The sequence below is a fragment of the Cyprinodon tularosa genome, unplaced genomic scaffold (genome assembly GCF_016077235.1).
Source record: "Cyprinodon tularosa strain WSP-4 unplaced genomic scaffold, ASM1607723v1 ctg187, whole genome shotgun sequence".
NCBI classification, from domain to species: Eukaryota; Metazoa; Chordata; class Actinopteri; order Cyprinodontiformes; family Cyprinodontidae; genus Cyprinodon; species Cyprinodon tularosa.
The window spans coordinates 205,779-228,893 of record NW_024038657.1 but is presented as its reverse complement, the minus strand read 5'-3'; the positions used below and the strand labels follow the sequence as shown (position 1 = coordinate 228,893).

Below are 23,115 nucleotides of genomic sequence, written 5' to 3'. Positions count from 1 at the left end.
GCATGGTACAGGTAGCAGAGAACAGAATTAAACGCTTTCATCTTCAACCAGCATCTATACGTGCTATTTTATTATTGTTCTGAGGTTGAATTACACATTTTAAACTTTAAATTTCTGAGAAACTGAACTGTCTCCTTCCTGAACCGTTACCTGATCACTTTCTTCTAGTGTCGGAGCAGATAAAAGGGGCACTTTCAGACATCTAGAAATTCTACCTAAGGATGAAACACAGTTTTTGAGAACAGCAGTCCTGTTCATGATTTCTCTTAGTTGTTTCATGATGTCACACAAGGAAGCAGAGCTTTTAAGGTGCGTTAAACTCCATCCATGTAACTTGGGGGAACGTAACATTATCATCAACTAATCCCTCATTATTCCAGTTAAAACACTTTGAATAATGTTAACTAACCTTAAACGGAAAAAGTTTAGTTGGAATTAAAAAAAACAAACTGTCTTTTCATACAGTAGATGCAAACACCTGGATTCATCTGTAATTTTGTTTTTTCACCATATTCAAGTGGGTTAAATGAAGAAATTTTGATGCTGTTCATGCTTCATTTCAAAAGGACAGATTTTTTTTTAACCAAGTTGTATTTTAGAAGACACCGCCTTAGACACATGCTTGTAGTCCAGTCATATTTTTACACACAAATGCATAAATAGAAACAGTACTTCAGCCCCTGTTCTCTCCCTCACACGACGACGGTAAGATATTGCAAAACAACCAAAGTGTTATTTCTGAAAAACCCACAACAGAAACCCCTCTGGGAAAACTTTCAGTCGACTGCTGAACCGATCAGAGGTAAAAAATAAAAATAAAACAAACAAAAAAAAGTCACTGTACAGTGATTCCTGCCGGGGTAAATGAAAGGAGGATGAGTGGATGTTATTAACAGTGATAGTGTTGTAGTGTGGCCTGTGGGTTAGAAGGTCGAGGGGAGCAGGGAAGAGACACACGAGTGGGGAAAGGAGAGGGACGGGCGACTTTCAGTAGTTCTGGCTAAAAAGGTGAGGTAGGCCTTGTCACATTGTGGCATTAAAACTGGCAGGGTTGTTTTCTTGTTTTTTCTCCATTTGCATTTGTCTGTCTGTAGTGTTTGTTTCCTATGGGAGTGTGGTCAGGTTGTGCGTCTCTAGCGCCTCGTTTATTTCTTGCTCACATCTTGACGTCCTCCTCCACACTGAGCTGAGACAGAGTCTTCTTTATGCGCAGAGCTGTCAGTCGGGCCGCTCCGTTGGCGTACCAGCACTCCCGCATGATCTTCCCCATCACACGCAGCGACTGCACAGCAGAGGACACACAGGTCACTTTACATCTCATCCCTAATCTGACTTTTCATATTTAGGAATAACATTTTAATTTACTTCTAGGGGTCGCAACAAAACAGCAAAACATGCGGCAAAGGACCACAGGACTAAGGCCTCCATAAACGGGTCGTGCGCACCACTGCTCCACCTGTGCACCCAATTACTTCAACATTTTAATCGAAAGCCACTCAGTCTGCACTTTTCTAGCTAATTTCTTAATTCACCTTCAAACAAATGTAGAAAAATTATTTCTAAATTTTATCTCTGACCAAAAAGTCAAGGTCTAAAGTAGCTCTGGACTTTGACTAGGCCACACTGACACAGGACTTATGGTCAAATGTTAAGAAGTAAATATTTTCCAGTCATTTTTTTCCCATAAACTCTGCCAGTCTGAAGTCTTTAGCAGCAGTTAAACGGCTTCTTCCAGGAATTTTCCTGCGTTTTGGTAAATCCATTCTCTCATCGACTATGATCAGTTTCCCATGTTGCTAAGAAGAAGCAGAGCCATCACCTATTTTCAAACAGATAAAGAGTTTTATCGCACAGCCTTTTGCAAGTTATATTTTGGTCTCTTCTGACTGGAGGACATTCTTTTAGGTTTGCTCTCTGCTCCAAATGTCTTAGAGAAAACTATAAGCAGGACTTTTTGTAGCTTTTCTTCATGCCACACATCCAAAAAGAAATTTAAAAGCAACACACTGCTGCTTAAACTTCTAACCCCCCTTACCCCTGACCTGTATACGGTTCCTTGGTCTGTTTCATTAATCTTATTAAACTATTCCGTTATTGAAAGAATTGTCAACTAATCTGGTAACTAAATTAACATACTACTTATGTGCTGTATTTATATTGAGATGAAAGTACATACAGATGTTTTGCCAAATTAATTGTAATCATAAGATATTTGCCACTGTGAACATTACTGTGATAAGCATTAGTAACTAATAGATCAAAGAGCTTTCATCTAAAGGAGATCAGACAACTTAACCCCTCTTACGTACAGACTAATTAAAACATAGACCAACTATTCTCCTTTACAGCCTCTATCTATGTAGACAGCCTTCATTCAGCTGTCAGGATGCAAACTGAAATACCTCGTAGCTCTGCCACCAGTTGGGAACGTTGGGCCTCAGTTTCTGGTCACAAACCACCTTCCTCATCTCCTCTATGGACGGGTCGGAGGGCACCAGGTCATAGTAGGGTAGCTGGTAGTCCTCATGTATACCTGTACCACAGAGTGAAGAGTTCTGCTGTTTTCTATTTCTGCTCAGGCTCTGTTAATGTCTCCGTTAAAGGGCTTACCTCCTGTGTTGCAGCGGCGTGCGATCTCCCAGTACACCAGGCCCAGCGCATAAATGTCAGCACACTTAAAGGAATCAAAATGTTTCATGTTGATGGTTTCATCCAAGACCTCTGGAGCCATATACCTGGATGGATCCAAGGGAAATATTTTGGATGATTATAGTTCCTACACAGTTTTTCTTTCAAAATTAAAAACCTTCAAAGAATCAGATAAGTAGATTATATATACATCCATTATGAATGATGGCAACCTTTTTCTTTTACTGTGGTGGGACTTATGGAAGGTTGTATAAATACACCAACTTATTTTGATCCAAGTCTATAAAGAATAGAACAGAGACTCGGGAAAAACCTGAAAGATCAACAGTGAGTCATTGAAAGTGAAGGCGTTACCTCTTAGTGCCCACGCGCTGGTTCGGTGCTATATCGATTGTGTCTGTGATGGACTCGTGGCGAACTGCCAGCCCGAGGTCAGCTATAGCACAAGTGCCGTTCTTCTTAACAAGGATATTTTTAGACTTGAGGTCCCGGTGAGCAATGCCTGGCTTACCTGCAGTAGAAATATAGCAAAGGTCAACTTCAGGCTGTTCTGTTTGGACTAATCTGAAAGGGGCTGAGGCGGACGTTATTCTCACCCTGAGTGCCGAGGATCTCCATGTGAAGGTGTGCCAGGCCGCTTGCAGCTGAAAGGGCCAGCTTGATCATGCCCTCGATGGTGACAGAGTAACGGTTCAAGTAGTCAAAAAGAGAGCCATGCTCGTGATAGTCCGACACCAGCCACAGCTGTGTCCATGTGCCGTTGTCTAAGATGAACCAAAACAGGACAAATTAGATTAACGGATAAATTAACTGAGCAAAACAAACCTTAAACAGTAGCTATTGTCCTTTTGTTTTTTCAGACTTTACTCAAGACTGTATTACAGTTTAAATGAAAGCACCTTTATTGTCTGCTGCAATGAATCCCAGGATGTTTTCGTGCCGAAGCATGATTGTCTGGTAGATTTCAGCCTCTCTGAACCAGGAGCGCTCCTCTCTGGAAGAGAAGATCTTCACTGCAACATCTCCTCCTCTCCACTTCCCCCTCCACACCTCTCCAAAACGCCCCTTTCCTATTATTTCCTGCAGCACGATAGTTCTGGCCACTGTCCGCTGCACAAACAGGGGCAGCCCTACAGGGGGCAGCATAGACACACATCAGACACATTGTAGAAAGCAACTACAAGGCAGTGTGTCCTGGGTGTACTGACCGGAACCGGATCCTGAGGTGGACATATCATAGATGAGATCTTGCAGCGTTTTGTCCTTGGCCAAGTACAGGTGGTCACAGGAGGGGTCCTCCACCTCCAGCCTCTGTCTGTGGCTGTAGGCTCTCTGATGATACTGGAAGAGGAACACCCCAACCATCAGCAGCACACAGAGGAGGAACACGGGCCCCGCTATGACAGCAACCAGCTCCACTGGCCCCCAGGAGTTCCCCGAGGCCGACCAGTTCGCAGGCTTTGTCGTTGCTATATTGATCAGAAAAGGAGAATGTTTTAATCAAAACCCACCAACTGGAAAGCTGTCATCTATACTGGGATATGGTCTCACCTGGAGCTTTCAGGTCAACACTGTTGCAGTAATCTTCATAGCAGCAGAGAACGTTGAGGTGACCTTCCGCACTCTTACAGTAGATGGGGGGAGCCATTCGGTCAGAGTTGATGCAGTGCCGCATGGGCCCTTCCACCCCCATCTTATCTTTGAACGTTGAAACAGCGCAGGCGCCATCTGTCTCACACTCTCCACCATCACAGTTTGTGCAGTTACAACGTACAGCTGCAGAAAAGGCAGAAACATACATAAATTTTTTTAGATAGAGTAACAACATTCTAGATTTCTAACCGGTAAGCATGATATAATTCTGTCATTCTGCAGCTAACAAAAATTTTCAGATGGAAAATCTGAAACTTGTGGAGAGCTCTTGTGTTGATCTTCTAGCGGTCGACACTGTAAGACATTGATTAGCTGCAGCAGAAGCTGCATTGCATTTGAGAAAGTCTCTGCCAGCTTGGCAAATCTAGCTTAGATTTAAACAACAGAAGTTACCATAACTCTGCAGAAAACAGACGTATTAGAATGTCACAAGATCAATATGAATCCATTCAAGCTCTGGATAAATGGAAGGAATCACTGCATGGATGAGCCATGACTTTATGCAGCTAGAAACCCCTGATGAGGCCTAAAAGTGAGTGTAGTGGTGGACTCAGACCTGAACCTTCAAATGCACATAAAGACAATTCTTAAGCTGGGCTTCTATAAACCGGAAGAACAGTAAAAGACTACTATCTCAGCAGAATCATAATTTTTTTTTTTTAACTCATCGCTGAGTTCAACTTCAACCGAATTAATTACTTCAACAGTGTCTTCCCAGGTGTATTAGATGGCTGTGGTTGATCCTGAATGCTGCTGCACCTGTCCTCACTAAATCTAATGCAGCACCTCAACCCCAGTTTTTAAGCCCTGACATTTGCTCCTTGTATATCAAAAAGGATATTTTAAAATACATGTTTATAAATCACTAACAGCAACAAATAAATTATGTTTCGGTAAAACTTTTTTTTATTTTTAGCTGGTTCACTTCTGCTATATTATCACTGAGAAGCTGCTCTAAGATCCAGAAAATACTTGTATGATCCTCAAACAAAACAAACTTAAATACTTTTCAAACTTTAAATATGCCATCCACGTAGAGAAACAGTGTAGGTCCCAATACAGACCCCTGTGGAACACCACAAACGATGTCCCGGCATGATGACTGATAGTAGGTTTCATATCTTGACTGCTACTTGACTTCTAAAGCTCACTGGGCTATTTTCCAAACAAAAGGCATACTCATACTTCTTAAGACCTTTCTCAACTTTCATAATGCCTAAACTGCTCATATTGAGATCAACCAACATAAAAGTCATGCAGGATGAAATGGATGGGGAAAAAAATGGAAACTAAACTATGCTGTGTCTGAATATGTTAGATAAAAATTGCCTAAAAACAGATGTTTTCATAGAAAACTTCTCACTTTTTGTGTAATGAAGAAAATAATTATAAACTGTAATTACATCTTTAGCAAGTTTAGTAAGCAACTAAGAAGTTATAGATATTTAAACCGCAAAAAAAAAAAAATAAGGAAGTGGTCCTTAAGCCTAAAATGTAATGCAGGTTTTGCAGCTCAAGACAATTTAATTCCTGATTTTATTTATTTATTTAGGAGCGTTACAATACAAGGGATGAAAAAATGAAAACCATGTATCACTTTACAATTATTCTTTATTCGAGACATAACATCTCACAAAATTAATTACAATAAATATGAATTATTAGAGTTTGAAGCATAAAATGTGAAAAAGGTAGGAGGTATAATCATTTATCAAGTATATGTACACACTTTTACCAGCAGGGGGCCAAGTCACCCCACCATGAGAATACATGTTACCTAGTGGGGATGTTCACTTGTGGGCATTTTATGATGTGTAGATCATAATCATCATCATCATCATCATCATCATCAGCAGCAGCAGCAGCCAGACGGCCCCAGCGGCCCTGAAATCAGATCTCTCACTGCAGATGAACCCAAACACACAGAGTGGAGACACACCCGCCCAGAGGGACACAAAGTGAAACCCAACAAGGGGAGAGAGAGCACCTCGGCCAAATCCCAGACGCAGCAGAAGGTCTTTACTGTGGAACATAAAGCCGACTGTTGAAACTGAACAGAAGAGTTCAGGTAAATGCAAAATTCCCCTGCAGAGGTACCAGTGAACAGGGACACAGTGGATCTATTGCCACGGTAAACCTAAGGTGGTCCATGCACACACTGTGAAATCACTGCTAGAGAGTCTGCAACATCTAAGGCAGAAAAACTGTTTTCTGAGGTTCCCAGGCGGCTAACAGCCACAAACTGATTAGATTTGGAGAGCAATGTGATTCTGAATCATGGCACACATGCTTCTCATTTCTGTAAGGTCAACACAAAGGGCTTCCTCCAAATAAATTTGCTACTTCACTGCAAAGAAAAGCCCACTAACGGGAAGGTATGAGTAACCTTTTCTCTTAAAACATGGTAAAACACAATTACAGGCCCAGAGAGATACTTGGTAGAAGTAAAGGCATGCCTTAAGTCACTGCATTTTAAACAATCCCCAAAACAACACAGGACAATCCAAAAAGAGGAGAGGAATTTCAATCTTTATTCTCCAACAAAAACAGGACTCAGTTGGTGTGATGGCTCACAATATCTGGCCTAGAGGGAATAACGAAAGTTACTACCGTAACTACGGTTCTATGAATCCCGGATGCCGCCAGAGGCGGTGCTTCAAGCACTGAATGATCATTCTTGCGCATGCGCAGGTCGAGTATTAATGACAACAAAGTCAGCTGTGACCTGCCGGGGACCCACGTGACTCTATATAGTCACGTGGCACCCGGCAATCAATCCCTCAATCTTCTTGCGAAAGCAGAGATTCCGAGGGACCAAGCACTCTGGCGGTCATCCGGGATTCATAGAACCGTAGTTACGGTAGTAACTTTCGTTCTATTTCATCCCTACTGACCGCCAGAGGCGGTGCTTCAAGCACTGGATGACTCATATCAACAAGGTCACGAGGAATCAGCAACATTCAAGGAACAACGACTACACCACCCACCTAATGTGATGTAGAGGCATGCTGCTCGAGGATTCCCTGAAGCGGATGGGGCGCAGCCACATTCACCCTGTAGAACCGAGTAAAGGTACTAGGTGACTTCCAGGAGGCCGCACGACATATAACATCCAATGGCACCCCAGTCATAGCAGCAAACGATGTCGACATGCCCCTTGTAGAGTGGCATTTCACTCCCGCCGGCAGTGGCCGGTCCTGCAAGGCATAAGCCTTGGAGATCAAATCCACAACCCAGTGTGCAAGTCGCTGCTTAGAAAGTGCCTGACCTTTCCGTGAGCCAGCGTAGCAAACAAAAAGGCTATTTGTCTTTCGGAAGGATGCCGTGGCATTGATGTATGTCTCAAGGGCACGGACAGGACACAGTGGTTCAGAGGGACTTCCGGAGTCAAACCGGGCAAGATGGAGAGGCTGGGTGCTGCCTGCTGGCAGTGATACCTTAGGAATAAATGCTACATCAGCCCACAGTGTAACGCCTGAGCCATCAGGATTCCACCGGCAGCAGGGTTCGGCTATCGAGAGAGCCTGTAACTCCCCTACACGTTTTGCGGAAACCATAGCTAAAAGGAACGCAGTCTTCAGTGAGAGCCATTTGAGGTCCGCCGACGCCAGGGGCTCAAATGGGAGGGACCGAAGAGCCTCAAGCACAAGAGAAAGGTCCCACGCCGGTGCCACAGGGCGGTTGGGTGGGTGCAAACGCCGAGCACCTCCTAAAAACAGTACAACATCCTTGTCTCGGCCCACAGAACAACCATTCAGCCCAACATGCCAACAGGAAATGGCAGCCACATACACCTTTAAGGTAGATGGGGACCGTCCTTGATCCAGCAATGCCTGCAGGAAGGTCAGTATGTCAGAAACTGAGCACTGCACCGGGTCCTGCCCTCTATCACGGCACCAGGTCGCAAAGACCGTCCACTTGTTAGCATAGACAGCTCGCGTGGACGGCGCCCATGCATTAGCCATTGTATGCCCTATGGACCCAGTGTATCTTGAGAAGGTGGACCCCGGCCTTGCAGGGGCCAAATCCAGAGCTGGAGCCGGTCCGGTTCGGGGTGCAAGATCTGACCCCCCATCTGGGAAAGAAGGTCTCTCCTGGAGGGGAGACGCATTGGCGAGCCGGAGCTGAGCTCGCACAGTAGAGGAAACCAAGTCCTCGCTGGCCAGTAGGGGGCCACCAGCAGGACCCTGTGCCCCTCCTGACGTACCCTGAGGAGAGTCTGAAAAAGTAGGCTGAATGGCGGAAAGGCATAAAGGAGGGTCCTGGGCCAGTCGTGTGCCAGAGCATCGTGGCCCAGAGGGCTGCTGTTGTCCAACGAGAACCAAAGGGGACAGTGAAATGCGTCCCTTGAGGCAAAGAGGTCCACGTCCGCCCTGCCAAAGACCTTCCAGATGCACTCCACCACCTCTTGGTGAAGCTTCCACTCCCCTGGAAGCGGCTTCTGACGGGATAGAAAATCTGCTGGCACGTTCTCCGGCCCTGGGATGTAGGCTGCTCTGAGGCTGGCTATGCGTGGAGCTGCCCAGGTCAGAAGCCGTTGAGTCAAGCACAACAGTTTCCTTGACCTCGTGCCCCCCTGGTGGTTGATGTGAAAGACCACTGTGGTGTTGTCTGACCTCACCAGCACGTGCTTCCCCCACAAGCCTGGAAGAAAGCTCTGAAGAGCCAGAAGCACAGCCTGTAACTCCAGGACATTGATGTGTTCCCTGCCCTGCCGCTGGGACCATGTCCCCTGTGCCATTTGACCCCGCCAGGTTGCACCCCAGCCCGTGGAGGATGCATCTGTAAACACAACTTCCCGACGACACGGGAGGGAACCGAGCGGGACCCCCGTGGTCATAAACAACCTCACCCTCCATTGGGACAGAGACTGAAGACACTGAGGCCCCACCCGAAGTCTTCGGAGACGATGAGTGTTCCGTGTGGGATCCAGATTCAAGCTGTTCAACCACATCTGGAGGGGCCGCAATGACAGCAGCCCCAAGGGCACTACGGCGGACGCAGCTGTAAGCATGCCCAAGAGTCGAAGATACCGCACAAGAGGCAGCGCCATGCCGCGCCTGAATTCCGGGAGCACGCTCAATATACTGTCCACCCGCTGGGGTGACGGGCAAGCAGTCATTGAGATGGAATCCATGGCAATGCCCAGGAAGACAGTCTCCTGTGAGGGGGTCAGACTGCTTTTCTCCATGTTCACCTGCAAGCCCAAGCATCCCACATGATGGAGCACTAACCGAGTATCTCGAACCGCCTGGTCCCACGTCGCGGCACAAATGAGCCAGTCGTCCAGATATGGGAGGATCCTCAATCCCTGTGCCTGCAGAGGAGAGAGGGCCGCTGCAACACATCGGGTGAACACCCTGGGGGACAGTGAAAGTCCGAACGGGAGGACCCTGAACTGGAAATGCCTCCCTTGAAAAGCAAAACGAAGAAACCGCCAATGGGGCGGAGCGATCGGAACGTGAAAATAAGCATCCCTGAGATCTATGGAAGTGAACCAATCGCCCGGGGAAATCGCCTGCAACACTTCCTTGGTGGTCAGCATATGAAAGGGCATGGCCTTCAAGTACACATTCAGGCCTCTGAGGTCCAAGACTGGACGCAGGCCCCCGGTCTTCTTCGGAACCAGAAAATACGTGGAATAAAAGCCCCCTGGATCCAGCAGGGGGTCCACAGGCACTATAGCACCCTTGGCCAGCAAGGTGCAGATTTCTTGGTTCAGTGCCTGTGCCTTCACCGGGTCGTGGATCACAGTCATCCTGACCCGGCCAGGGATAGGTGGCCGGCGGCGGAATTGAAAACGGTACCCCCGGGACAGGGTGGACAACACCCACAAGTCCGGGGTGTGGGCAGCCCAGAAGCTGAGCTGTCCCGGGGAAAAATAACCGACCGCCGGCCCTAAGGCATCATCTGCGGGTCCCCCGGCCCTTCGAAGGCCCGGGAGGACGCCGGCCAGACTGCGCGGCTCGAAAGGGATGAAAGGACCTCGTCCCAGCCTGGTCTCGAGCTCTGTTCCTCCGATCTAGAGCAGGTCCCCGGACCGATCTCTGACCTGGTAACAGACCCTGGGGCTCAGTGGGAGAAGGAGAAGGCACTAAGGACCTCCGTGAAGGACCCGCAGCTGCCCAGGTGCTTACTGGCTGGCGATCACGTCTGTGAAGCCCTGCCAGCTGTTGCCTCGTTCTAGAGGCCTGAGCCGTACGGTCCAAGGCGTCCAGTGCCGCTGAACCAAAAAGCTCCCCCGGGACCACAGGCAGGGCCCGGAGGGTCCTCCTACAAGGCTCAGTTAGTGGTGACTGCGCCAACCAGACCTGGCGGCGAGCATGAACCAGTGTGGAGAGTGTGCGTCCAAGTTCCCTCGTCATAAGAGCAAAGGCCTGCAGAGATGCATCAACCAGGCCTTGCGTGGCATGATCCAGCGGAACAGATTCCAAGGAGGAAGACAGGGCCAGCATAAGATGGGAGAGAGAGTTCCCAATCCGGCCCATGCGGGCCCCAGAGTCATAGGCCTTACAGAGAAGGTCGTCGGTAATACGGCACTGAGGACGCGGACAACGGGCATTGGGCCGCAAGGCCTCATCAGGCGGGATTATAAGAGAGGCAATGCCCGGTTCCACCGCTGGCATCTGCCCCAAGCCAACCTTGGGTGCCTCCTGCATAGCTGCCAGGACCCTGCCATCCGTCGTCAGACGTGAAAACGCCTTGGTGTCTGACCAGCAAGCATGCAGTTCCCGCACATACTCCGCCGAGGGAGGAACCACAAAGGCAGTCTCTGACCTACTGCGCCTAAAGAAGGCGCTGGAAGCCGCAGGCTGGGCCTGAGGAACACTAATCTGTAAACGGGCAAGAGCCGTTCGAATAGCGGATGTCACAGACTCCCCCGTATCCTCCTGGGAGGCAATGGAGTCCGACCCAGAGGCCCCGGAGCCCAGCTCCGGAAGGTCCTCACAGAAATGGGTGCCAGAGGCCGCCACAGAAACAGCATCGTCGTCATTGACTGACGTTTCATCCTGCTCGGTAGGGAGAGCCGTGCCGCGATCACCAGCAGTCTGAAAGGACTGGAGGAGGGCTTTCATTTGGGCCAGCTCAGTAGTGAGATGATCCACTCTGGTGGACAACCTCCCTGCATCGGTCCGTCTAGCACGCTTCGTTGGTACCGAAGGTGCAGCCACAGTAGATCGTTTGCACACCGCTTTCTCCATCGGCAAACGAGCACGCGGCGAAGCGCTCGCCCAGTCGGTAGGCTGCTCCAGTGCAGCCAACCGATCCAGTCTGACCGACCGGGGCATGACGCGACAGTTGGGGCAAGCGTCATCTGACAGCGCCTCCCGGAGATGTTCCACACCGAGGCAGGAGGGACACAAGTCATGCCCGTCATCCGGCTGAAGTGGAGCCAGACAGGTCGAGCAACATAAATTATCCAGCATCATACTGCTGAAAGGCGTGATCAGCCTGCTACCAAGGACAAGTCAACACGAGCAGGAAACGCTACTGGCGACTCGTTGTAGGAAAACCCCCGCAGAGATTCCAAACTCAGCGTGAGCAGAAACGCCACTAGCAAATCGATTATTAACTAAAGATGAACTCAGCACGAGCAGAGACGCCACTGGTGAGTTTAGGCAAACAAACTATAGAAGAACCCAACGCGAGCAGAAACGCTACTGGTGGGCTTAGGCAAACAAACTGAAAACAACTCAGCGCGAGCAGAAACGCCACTGGTGAGTGTAGATAAACAAACTATAGAAGAACCCAACGCGGGCAGAAACGCTACTGGTGGGCTCAGGCAAACAAACTGAAAACAACTCAGCGCGAGCAGAAACGCCACTGGTGAGTGTAGATAAACAAACTATAGAAGAACCCAACGCGAGCAGAAACGCTACTGGTGGGCTTAGGCAAACAAACTGAAAACAACTCAGCGCGAGCAGAAACGCTACCGTGAGTCAAAAGAGCCACAAAATTAACGTGGCAAATCAAAGCGAACAGTAAACTACTGCTGAGAAAAGAACGAAAACTTACCAGTCACCGCAGATCTGGTAAGGTGAAAGCAGCTTGTGCAGCCCCTGGAGGGCGAGACTTACCCGCAGCTCCGACCAAACCCGGTCACGGGGCTACCAGCAACAAGCAGCCAGGAAACTAGTGGTATACACAGAAGCAACCAGCTTCACACGACCACACTCCGGTACTCAACACACCTGCGCGCGAGAAGAACAAAAGGGATTGATTGCCGGGTGCCACGTGACTATATAGAGTCACGTGGGTCCCCGGCAGGTCACAGCTGACTTTGTTGTCATTAATACTCGACCTGCGCATGCGCAAGAATGATCATTCAGTGCTTGAAGCACCGCCTCTGGCGGTCAGTAGGGATGAAATAGAACCAGGGTTCAAGAGCAGCAAGACACCACTAATCCTGTGTTTATATCTTTGGCTAGATGAGCTCATTGATGTTCCCTTTGAACCAACTTTGTCTGTACAAAAAGGTGTTGGTAGATGTTATTAGCCTTTAGGAACATAATTAGGCAGGTATGGACTGGTTTCTAGTATCAAGATGTAGTATGGTTTTAAAATTATAGCTCCAAAAAAATACCATACGAAGTTTAACTGTTCCATCTGAGATTACACTAAAATATGCCTCACTTACACTACCCCTCTGAAACCGATTCGTGCAGAGTTCGGACCAAGCTTGGATCAGGTAACCATGCCGAACTTGGTTCTTACGACCATTTATACATCAATCTAGCATGGTTCCTCGCCTCCTACTGTAGCTCTCAAGGCATGAATAACGCAAAAGAAAATGGCGGAGCCCACAACATTCAGGAACTTATGTGCTTGGAAAGCATCCTCCACCCAAATTTCAATGACAGCCTTGGTCTCTGGATCATCCCAGGTCGCACCACGCTCTTTTGATGCCATTTATTGTTAATGGGCTGAGAAGAAATACGTTTTGTGAACAGATGAAGAGATCTGTGAATTGCAAAGCTGGACACCCCAGAAAACCTGAGAAATTATTCAGCTGATTGTAAACAAAAGATGATGCGGTTTGCTCATGCGCTCTTTGTTATCAGAGATCCGAGCTACAACTGAAATATGCTGAGTCTACTGTTGTAATTAGGAGCGGTTCGGTTGTGTCTGGCACGGTCCAGTTCAATTGCTTTCCATTTACACTCAACAGTCATAACGGTTAGCGTGCTCAGACTGCTTTTCGGCACAGATTCAAAAAGGCTAGTGTAAATGGGGCTTAAAATATATGGTTTTGATCAATTGTATCTGAAATCCAGAAATTCATTATTGGACCATAGAACAACACAGCACTGCCCCTTCCCCACCCGTTGCTGCCAATGCAGGCCACCTGTTTGGGTTTTTCACAACCTAAAGTATTTCCAGTCACAATGTAGCCTTAAGCCTCCCATTAAGTGTCTTTAAAACATGAATTTAGCAAACAATGAGTGGCATTTCAGTAGCTGACTGCAGATAGACTGACTAGTAAACCAGCTAATATCTATTTACTAGAAATGCCTCGCTCTATAAGGAGCAAAATTCTCCCAATTAAGGCCTTGAACTACAACTAAATCTAACATGTTGTATGATTGTAGCTGCAGAAGGAGTGATTGATACCTTAAATACCATCACACACCCTTAGCTTAGATTTTGAGGAACTTAACGAAAAGCATGAAGCCTTGTAGCTTTTAGCCTCTGGCAAAAACTTGCACATATTCCTGAGGTTGAACATTTTTTTAACCAAACCCGATTGTGTCATCATCCAATAACTAAACCGGCAGAGGAGTGGTTTCCTCTATGGTAACCTCTCAGAGGAGAATGTGACCCGTCTGATGCAGTGCGTTTGCTGATGTGCCCATGCTTGTTCGCTGATAGTGCCTGGAAACGTGAACCATGGGAGAAAGGTTTCGTAATATTTCTCCTGTGCTGAGCAATAGTTTGTGTTTATGAGAGTGAATCTTATTATTTAGGCAGTTAAGTGGGAAACGTGCAGTAGCTCCCACCTTAGTGGGACCAGAGTAGGTGAAGTTTGCATGTGGATGGAATTTCCTGCAGATTACGTAGGAGGGCAGGCTGCAGCTGATAATAGCTGAAAAACAAGTCATGTCACTGTAATTCCCAAAACCGTTTAAACAGAACCTATCACAGCAGTGCATGTTTATTATAAAAGGACTTGGCAGTCTTCTTTCTCTTTCACTGGTTTTCTGTGCGATACATTAATCATTTACAACTGCATTCACATACAAAGCATTTGATCAATCAATCCCCCAGAGCATTATATTAAAAAGAAAAAGAAACTTGGCTTTGTGAGTAAACATTTCTCTTTAAAAGACTCATTAAAGCAAACAGCTGTCAGTTTCACTGCATGCAGCTCATCTGAAACACATGGCACCCATATACAGCTATAAATTATCTGCATGGATCTCAGGGGAGCAACAAGCTCTAATCCAAACGGTCCGCACGTCTATCACGCAGAGACATTGTGGTGAGACAAATTGTTCCCAGGCATGTAGACAGAAGCTCAGAAAGAAAACCAAAAGTGGCTAAAACATGCACATTTACTTCCTGAACAGACCATGGATGGCTTGTGGTTTACCAAGATTTGGGTTTGTGGAAAACCGTTTTTTTCTCTTCCCCTTCTCTCTTCCTATAAGACCTTTGGTGTGATTAAACCATAGTAGTCTACATCCAAACTAAAAATCACACCGGCAATACCATAGTTGGCCTTTCTGGAAACAAAAAAAAAAAAAAAAAAAAAAAAAAAAAAAACACCTGATGTCTGTTTGGGGATGGAAATACTGTTAGGTTTCTGACAAATTGAACTAACTTAAAAAAAATAAAAAAGTTTCACAAGCTGGACAGAGTGAACAAATCTGATGGATCAGCTGGCCAGAAACTAAAAATGTGATAATTTCCATTTCTCTCCATCCTACTAAATGGCCACCCTACACAGGTAAGAACTTCCTTCAGTGTGGAAGCTGTTACTGCAGGAAGATGAGTCAATGTCAGACATTTTCCATATGAGAGGATTCTTATAAAATTAACTATGAGGAAGCACTAAAAAAGGAACAAGTATAAGGCTGTTGCCATAAATTTCCTTGCTGTGGCCCATCTCCCTCAAGACACATTCCAGATTTAACCAAGTTAAACACATATCAGCCTCATACAAAGCAAAAGGGTGAACATCTGCTATTGTATGTGTCTATCTCTAGTCTCGAGGCATCTTTGTAAAAAACTAAACTGCCCAGTCAGGTTCTCCACACGGTATGCCTGAAATGTCGAGAGAGGACACACAAAAACGAACATCACCAATTCCATTGTTTGCAATGGAGATGATATATTTTTAGCAGACAACTTTTTTGTGCTATTTTTCTTCAACTGAAATGGCAGGCCATATCGAAGTTGATCAAGTCCAGCAATAATAAACACGAAAAGAGCAGAAATTGTCTACAGTAAAGGTGTCTCTTTAGTTCCAAAAATGCTCTCAGGTTCAGTGAGTTTTCTTTATTTTTTTGTCAGGCGCGAACTAAATGCATGTCAAACTGCTCCGAGCCTTGATTTGGAAATCTAGGTTTATAATAGGGGCCTGCTCTACAGGGCCTGCACATCGATTTATGTCTAAAAAAGGATGCTAATGAATGTTTATTCTTTTACGGGTTTGCCATTATCCATTTTAAAACGATCCTGAAATCATAATTAACTACAGAGATGTGAAACAGAGCGCTCTCTCAGACCCACACCGTGTGCCGTTGCCTCTGGTCATAATAAAACAATGACACTTGGAGAGAAGCTTCTAAAAGTCTCTGCATTAAGCTACAATTAAATAATGAATTAAATATTTAGCACAGAGCAGGAAGTTAAAAGCTTCTCTTATCAAATATTAAGATATAAACATGTTTTTTTAAAACCAATGGATCATATTTGGGTCAATTTGAAATGTCAAAATAGTTAAGACTGTGTGTCATAAACAAATCATAAAAAGAACTGGTGGAGCTCCAGCATCCATGACTGTGGCACACTGTTTGCACAATGCTCTGCATATTTCACCAGATTGAGCACAGGAGTGTTACGAACTTTCAGTGGAAAGCCCCCTTTCTTTGGACTAAAACTTAGATCTGAGCAGACATCAGGTACGTGTGGCTTCGGTGAACCCTGCTCTCATATTCACATAACTGGTGGTCTTTTACACTGGTCCTTTGTGTGGAGATTAAGGCGACAAGAGGAGGGATTGGACTGGCCCGGCAGGAACAAAAACCAAGAGTGGGAGGGTGGTGTAACGCTGAGGGGGGACGCAGCGGACAGACTGGGGTTACCAGCAACAAACCCTGCTGTTTGGGGGTTGCTCTGAGCCAGACAGACAGGATGGGGGGGCTGGTCTCCATTTGGGCAGGATAATACATAGTAGGAGGGAGAAAAGGGGGAACGGTCTGGACCCCCCCTCCAGCTACTATTGAGGTCTGCCCAAATGACCAGCTGCGACTGTCATTAAAACCCAGTCTAGACTTTGACTTACAGGAGAGAGCAGGAAAAGGGGACCATGGAGGAAAACAAGGAGATCAGAGCACAACCCCCATTCCTTTGAGCTGCTAGTGTGGAGTTCCTATCATTCCGTTCGTGTTGAGGCAGGAAACGGCAGACGTGACAAGAAAAGGATTAATAAAACATTACATAAACATCATTCTTGTTTCTGACACAGAGAAAATAAATCCAGAGCAGAGACCCGTTCTGAGCAGTTTCACTCATTCACCTCAGGGATGGCGTTTCTCTGCTGTCCAGAGTTTACTCACGCAGAACATTCCTGACAAAACACCAGAGGTTTTGGGAGAAAGGGAACATCAGACTCTGGTGAGGATGCACAGAACTTCCCTCGGCGACTGGCAGCAGGTTACACAAACACACAGTCTGAGGCAGAAAGCACGTGCTTGTGTACGGGGAGGAGAGCACCATTACCAAAATGCACTGGCTGAAATTAGATCCATACAGATACCAGACTGAGAGCTGATCAAGACATGCAGACGCCACCAGACAGTGTGAGTGCAACATACACACAGTAAAACACACAGCCTCGCACACCGCAACTGTGCCCTAATCAATGCAAGGGGAAGGAGGAAAGTCATTACCTTTGTCTGCATCTCAGGGTCAGATTACCGATCTGATTCTAAAGTGAATTCTCTAGGGCTGAAGCTGCTCCTACCCTCCCTACCAACCCACACCCTGCAGGCTACGTCCCATCCTGTGTGTCTGTCCTCCTGGATGGGATCAAAGAGTGCTTCTGGACCGTCTGGAGGCACTTACATTGATCAAAGTTACATTTATAATGCCACAGCACATTGAATCAATGCATTTAACGAAAAGAAAAAATCTAACTTGAAGCTGCTTCGTTACATCATAAAAAAATATTGCTCAAAAGTAACATGATTATAGTTGCATGGAAACCAACTCCAGATACTTTATGAGATTCAAAGAGATTGGAACTAATAAATCAGAAACGGACCAAACAGATTTTTCTTTGGGGCACAATAATGGATAGGAGCAAGAACAGATGGCAGGTTCTTGCATGTATGTAGGAGCCATGTAATCACACAGAAAGTGAAAGAATTAAATATCCCAATAGATATCCCAATTTATGTATTTGATGCTCTACCTGATTTTTAATCAAACAAAATACGGTACAACGCGGATGGTAAATGCTGATGGTTCTTAAAGAAGACTTTTGTGAAATTAAACCAAGTGAAAATAAAGCTTTTCCACTTGAGAAGTGCTGGATATAACATATTTGACAGATGAAAAAGATTTTTATCTGAAATGCAAAGTGCTCACCCTTTTTTTTTCTATTTCTGTTTTGAAATAACTGCTGCTCAAGGTGGGTTGCTTTGAAAGCTAAGGGCACCTTTTAGAGTCTCGACACTCCAGTTAACGAGGAATCTATAACTAAATTAGTTGACAGTTACATCTCTGGACCCCAAATTCACCAACCCGATCAATCAAAATATTGGTCAAATTTCTATCTCTGCTCAATTTATCAGTTCATCACTAACCACACCTACATTTAACTAGGAGGTTTAGCATGAACTTTAGACCCCTAGATAGTTTTATAGTCTAAGCAACAAACAGAGACTCACAATAAACTGAGACACACCCATCAGGTCTTCATGGCTAAAATTAATTTCCGTTTCACTTACATAAATGTTCCAAAACATTGGCAATGGAAGATGATTGAAATAAATTCAACATTAATAAAAAAAGGAAATACTTTATAAAGACAAAAAAAATGCTCAACTATATAAACTGTATAAACTATCAAATATACCTAAATCTTGAGCATAACTTTTCTGATAGCTTCAGTCACAGCAATAAACAGGGGGTCCTTCACAGGAAAGTGTTGGGAAAAAAAAAAAAAAGACTTTAAAGACCAGACTGCACACATTCCGAGAAAAAAATTATACAGCAAAGGCACATCTAATCTTAATGCCAACAGCATGTAGGAAAAACAGATCAAACACCTCAACAAGCAGACACATTACAAAAAACAGGTTTTAGGTTTGGCATACCAACTGCACCAACACCAACATTAACAGCTAGCAAATCCATAAGAACCTGAACCGACAGCCAAATATCACTTTTATATGTTGGATCCCTCTGTTTTACGTCCTTTGCATGTAAAAACTAAAGGTCCAAAGTGGGTGTTCTCAGATTGGTGGTAAATCCCTTGTGGTTGAACATCAATAATGGCAGAGCTGGGTCAGAAAGAGGCTATGCTGTCTGCTTTAGCAATTAGGCCTCTCTGCCTCCAGGCCGGTCAAGGTCATTAACAATACTGGTGATTATCAAGTGAAAACCAAACCACCCCAATACTGGAACTGACCCTGACTGGCTCTGGGCCACATTCTAAAGAAATGTTGGTAAACACAGAACATTATGGGTAAGATGTTTGAGCGAGAGGAGACCAATCTTAGCTTTCTTTTTCTTTGTTTTCTAAACAGATGCTCACCTATAAAACCAAAAACTAATTCTCTTAGCAGTGACCTCATGGGCAGGCATGCACACGTTATATTTTACAACTAATCCAACACAGGCTCCTAAACATTACATTCAGCCTGAAATAGCACCTGTTTGTGAGCTAACCCACAATGATTTACAGAGAAACGCACTAATGAATTACACGACTCTGGAATAGTAGGGCTAACTATGAGTGCAGAGTTCAACAGATAGCAGAGAACCTTTCGACATGGAGGGTTTGTGTTACCCAGCACACTGAAGGAAACAGAAATCTTCAAGTTAAAGTGCATATGAAAACCAGACAAAGGACAGGACCTCCTTTTTTTGTATGAGCCAGAAAACAGAGAGAAAAGGAGGGACCCACCCTGCCTCACAGCACTGCAGCTGACGGCACATATCACATTGCCTCTGTGTTCAGTTCACACAGACTTGACTGTGTCACGCAGACGCGTATTCACACAACACCAGAGGTTGCTAATCCGTACGAAGTCAACAACACTTAACAAATTTACCTAACCTGTGAGAGAAACCAAATGTGTTGGGTAGAATCACTTTACCAGGACTAAAATATTAACTTCTACGGTGATAACATTTTTTTGGGAGCCTTTTCATGAAAGAATCCATTACAAGGTATGAAAATTGCAATTTGCAGATCCCTTCAAAGAAGAACCTAACCATCAACCAGACTGATTTTCTCTCTTTAACTCACCTCAACACAATTACCCTCACTCAGTATTGTGAAAGGCTGGGGGAGGCTGGCCAAGCAGGCCACGTAGGTGTGATAATTTCCTTTAAGTCAAAACCGTCCTGTGCTGCACCCTTATCTACCTGAGCGGGGGAGGAATAGTTTTATGATTCTTGCTGGGATGACTCAACCAACATTAGCTTTGAAAGGTGACAACATAGCGTGGCTGATTTTGACAGGTTGTTTTTTTTTCTTTGGTGTTGTTGCCAAATGAATCTACTCAATGACAAGCTGAAACGAAGCATGTGCTGGTCAAGACATACCACGGCTAGAAAAGGCTGCTACCACACCCGCACTTCATAGGCATCTGTTTAGGTATACTTCATTTTTAAAGTGCTTACATGGGAGATAAATCATTTAAAGTTCAAATATTCAGAATAGCAAAGCATCCCCAACCCTTCTCTGCTAATTGCTGCACACTCCTGGTCGGTTGCCTTTAAAAAGGCTCCTAGACTTTTCCAATCTATGAAAGATGAATTTCGACCGACTAAAGTAGAGATCTACCATTACAGAGTTGTTGAGGCAAAAGCAGGTACTGATTAAATTTATGCTCATTTAATTGATTCCCAATTTGTGTTGCTGATATTGCCTTCCTCTTCTTCCATTTACATGATTTAAAAAAGTCCCAGAAATAAGTGTTACACAAGCATCATAAAATAAACATTTATTAACCAATTAAAGAAAACATTAACAATAGATAGCACATGGAGGGAGCGGCAATGTATGAGTTCTCAATACATCACTGCTGTACCTGCTAACACATGCACATATTAACCAATACAAGAAACATAACCACAAATACCGCTAAAAATATCCTTCTCTGAGCTAAAAGCATACTAAAGCAGCATAAACTAACAGAGCAAAACTTTCGTAAGGCAGTAATTAAGCCAGACTTGTATAAAAGTAGCATGCTTTCTAACTAGACAGTGCTACAATTGCTACTGTGTGCACCACCTACCAGGTCGCTATTTGCTTTTCCAAGTTAGTGTTGAGAATTTCTAATATTATATTAACACATAAACAAATGCTCTTAAATTTTTTTGGTGTGCACAATTGCTGAAATAGCCAGAGAAAACGTCAGTTTCCATATAAAAACTTAAATAGCTTTCTTATCTCGCTTTCAAAACTAAGCAACAGTTTTAACACTGAAAAAGGTTTCAAGCTGAAGCTCAGCTTGGTGCAAAGAGAAGGTTTATATCCAAATTTATAAAAGATCAAATCCCCATTTTTGAGTCAAGAATTAAATTTTAGCTGAAAGATAATATATATAATGATAATAATAATGACGAAGTAATAGTTATTTTTTAAGCCTAATGTAATCTTGTGAAAAATTGGCTATTTTTCACATCAATGTTTTTGTCATTGTTAAATAATTTCTATCCTCATAAAAATGGCAAAAACATACACCAGATTCAGCCAATAAACCTGCTTACTTTAAACCCAATGCAAAACACAGTTTATTTCAGAATTAGATAAAGTAGTTATGAAAATCCAAATGGCTGAATTGTTGTCCTTATCAGCTTAACAAAATAAAAATAAAAAACATATGCCTTTTTTGCAGCATAGGCCAACAAACAAGGCAATATGCAAATGATCTAAAGGAAATCTGGAGTTTAGATTGAAATAAAATACTACACAGCTGTCCTGTGTGGTTGGCATCAGCTGCTCCATCGTTATGCAGAGGGGGATTCAGACTAGAATACCCAAAAGGCGTCTAAAAAGACCCCAGACTCCACATTTCCATCACAATGAACCCACATTCAACTCTGACTTCTGTCTGAGCATTTCCACTCATCCAGGACCCCCAAACTCCCCCATCTAATACCAAAAACAGTGTCCTCCTTTAATGGATGTGTGCTTTCTAACTTGTAAACAAGCTCTACCATAACAGCACTTTACCACTCCAGGTATATTTATCCAACAGGCCTTGCTTTACTCTCTGTTCAAAGCAACATGCTGATAAACAGATATTTAAAAGAAGGTGGTTAGAAAGTAACGCTGCTCATAAAAGGGGCACAGAAAAAAAGTTATCTGCCATCTCTATTAACGCTGACAATATAAGATAAGTCAGTTTATTAGTAATGTATGTGATACAAGGAGCATTATTATTAACATTAGTCAACTTCTGATAGTGGGCTAGCAAAGGTTAGCTGGCGCCTCGACACAAAACACAGCTCCTCCATGTTGTTATTATGGTTTATGCAGCCGCTGCGTGTTCATTGCTGACTAATTTCATTTTACAAGTCGATTTAAATCACAGTAAATATAAAATATGCTAACAGCACATCATAGGGGGGATTTGGTCATGTCGAGCAAAGCAACCGTTGATTTAGAGGTCGGCGCTAGCCAGACACGGCTACCGAGCTAGCTTAAATCCCAGATACACAGAGCGCCATGACGATCATCAGCGACAGCAGGCAGTGCCCAGTTCAGGGGGAGAAAAAAAAACAGAGCGAGACAAAAGCCGAAGAGGTGCACTCACCGTCACCGACGGCCGCCAGCCCGAGCAGGGCCAGCAGCGTTAGGGCCTTTAGTCTTAGAGCCATGGCTGCTGAATTCCCATGTCTAGCGCGAGGAAAAGCACCCGAAGTGTGTCGTTATCAACACGGTGAGAGCTGAAACACAACCACAGTCCGACCGCACACACCACACCGCCAGATAGCAGCCAGCCAGCCCGCCTGTGACGTCTTTAAAGGGGGAGGGCTGCGCTGGACGTCCCCCCCTCCCCTCCTCTCTCTGCCGCCAGGGTCACTGCTGCTTGTGTGAGTTTATTTAGGGGGTGAAATACAACAGGCTGAATAACAGACCTCCAAGTCTCACAATTATGGAGCGAGAGTGATTTTTCCTGCGCCTTTCTTATAAACAAGCGAAATCGAAAACTTGCGCGTGGGTTCATTTTTCCTGTCTGGGTCATGATTCAGTCTCAAACTGATGTCAGCTTTCTTCTAAATGCCATGAGAAAAAAAAATCTTGCTTTACAGTTGAACAAAAAAATCAATCATGAATTAGTATGTTAGAAAGTACTTTTATCTATGCTTTTCTTTACAGCAAGAAAAGCAGGGGCGAAGCTAGAT

At 44.9% G+C, this 23,115-nt stretch overlaps 1 protein-coding gene across 1 annotated transcript; it reads right to left on the bottom strand.

Annotated features, from left to right (window-relative positions):
• Positions 1 to 1,033: 1,033 nt before the first annotated feature.
• acvr1ba (activin A receptor type 1Ba) lies at positions 1,034 to 22,722 on the bottom strand. The gene is made up of 9 exons (XM_038282736.1): positions 22,524 to 22,722; positions 4,201 to 4,425; positions 3,858 to 4,118; positions 3,549 to 3,779; positions 3,246 to 3,413; positions 3,004 to 3,160; positions 2,611 to 2,735; positions 2,403 to 2,533; positions 1,034 to 1,282 (listed from the first exon to the last, which is right to left on the bottom strand). Exons 1-9 carry the CDS (start codon positions 22,585 to 22,587, stop codon positions 1,157 to 1,159), a joined length of 1,488 nt encoding a protein of 495 aa, XP_038138664.1. The 5' UTR covers positions 22,588 to 22,722; the 3' UTR covers positions 1,034 to 1,156.
• Positions 22,723 to 23,115: the final 393 nt, after the last annotated feature.

What these genes read in the sequence shown, in the direction of transcription:
- acvr1ba (XM_038282736.1), bottom strand. Translation starts at nt 22,587, where the DNA reads ATGGCTCTAAGACTAAAGGCCCTAACGCTGCTGGCCCTGCTCGGGCTG. An exon ending in GGAGATCCTCGGCACTCAGG is followed by an intron (nt 3,161 to 3,245) that starts GTGAGAATAACG and finishes TTTCTACTGCAG; the next exon opens with GTAAGCCAGGCATTGCTCAC. An exon ending in CAGCGCGTGGGCACTAAGAG is followed by an intron (nt 2,736 to 3,003) that starts GTAACGCCTTCA and finishes GGATCCATCCAG; the next exon opens with GTATATGGCTCCAGAGGTCT.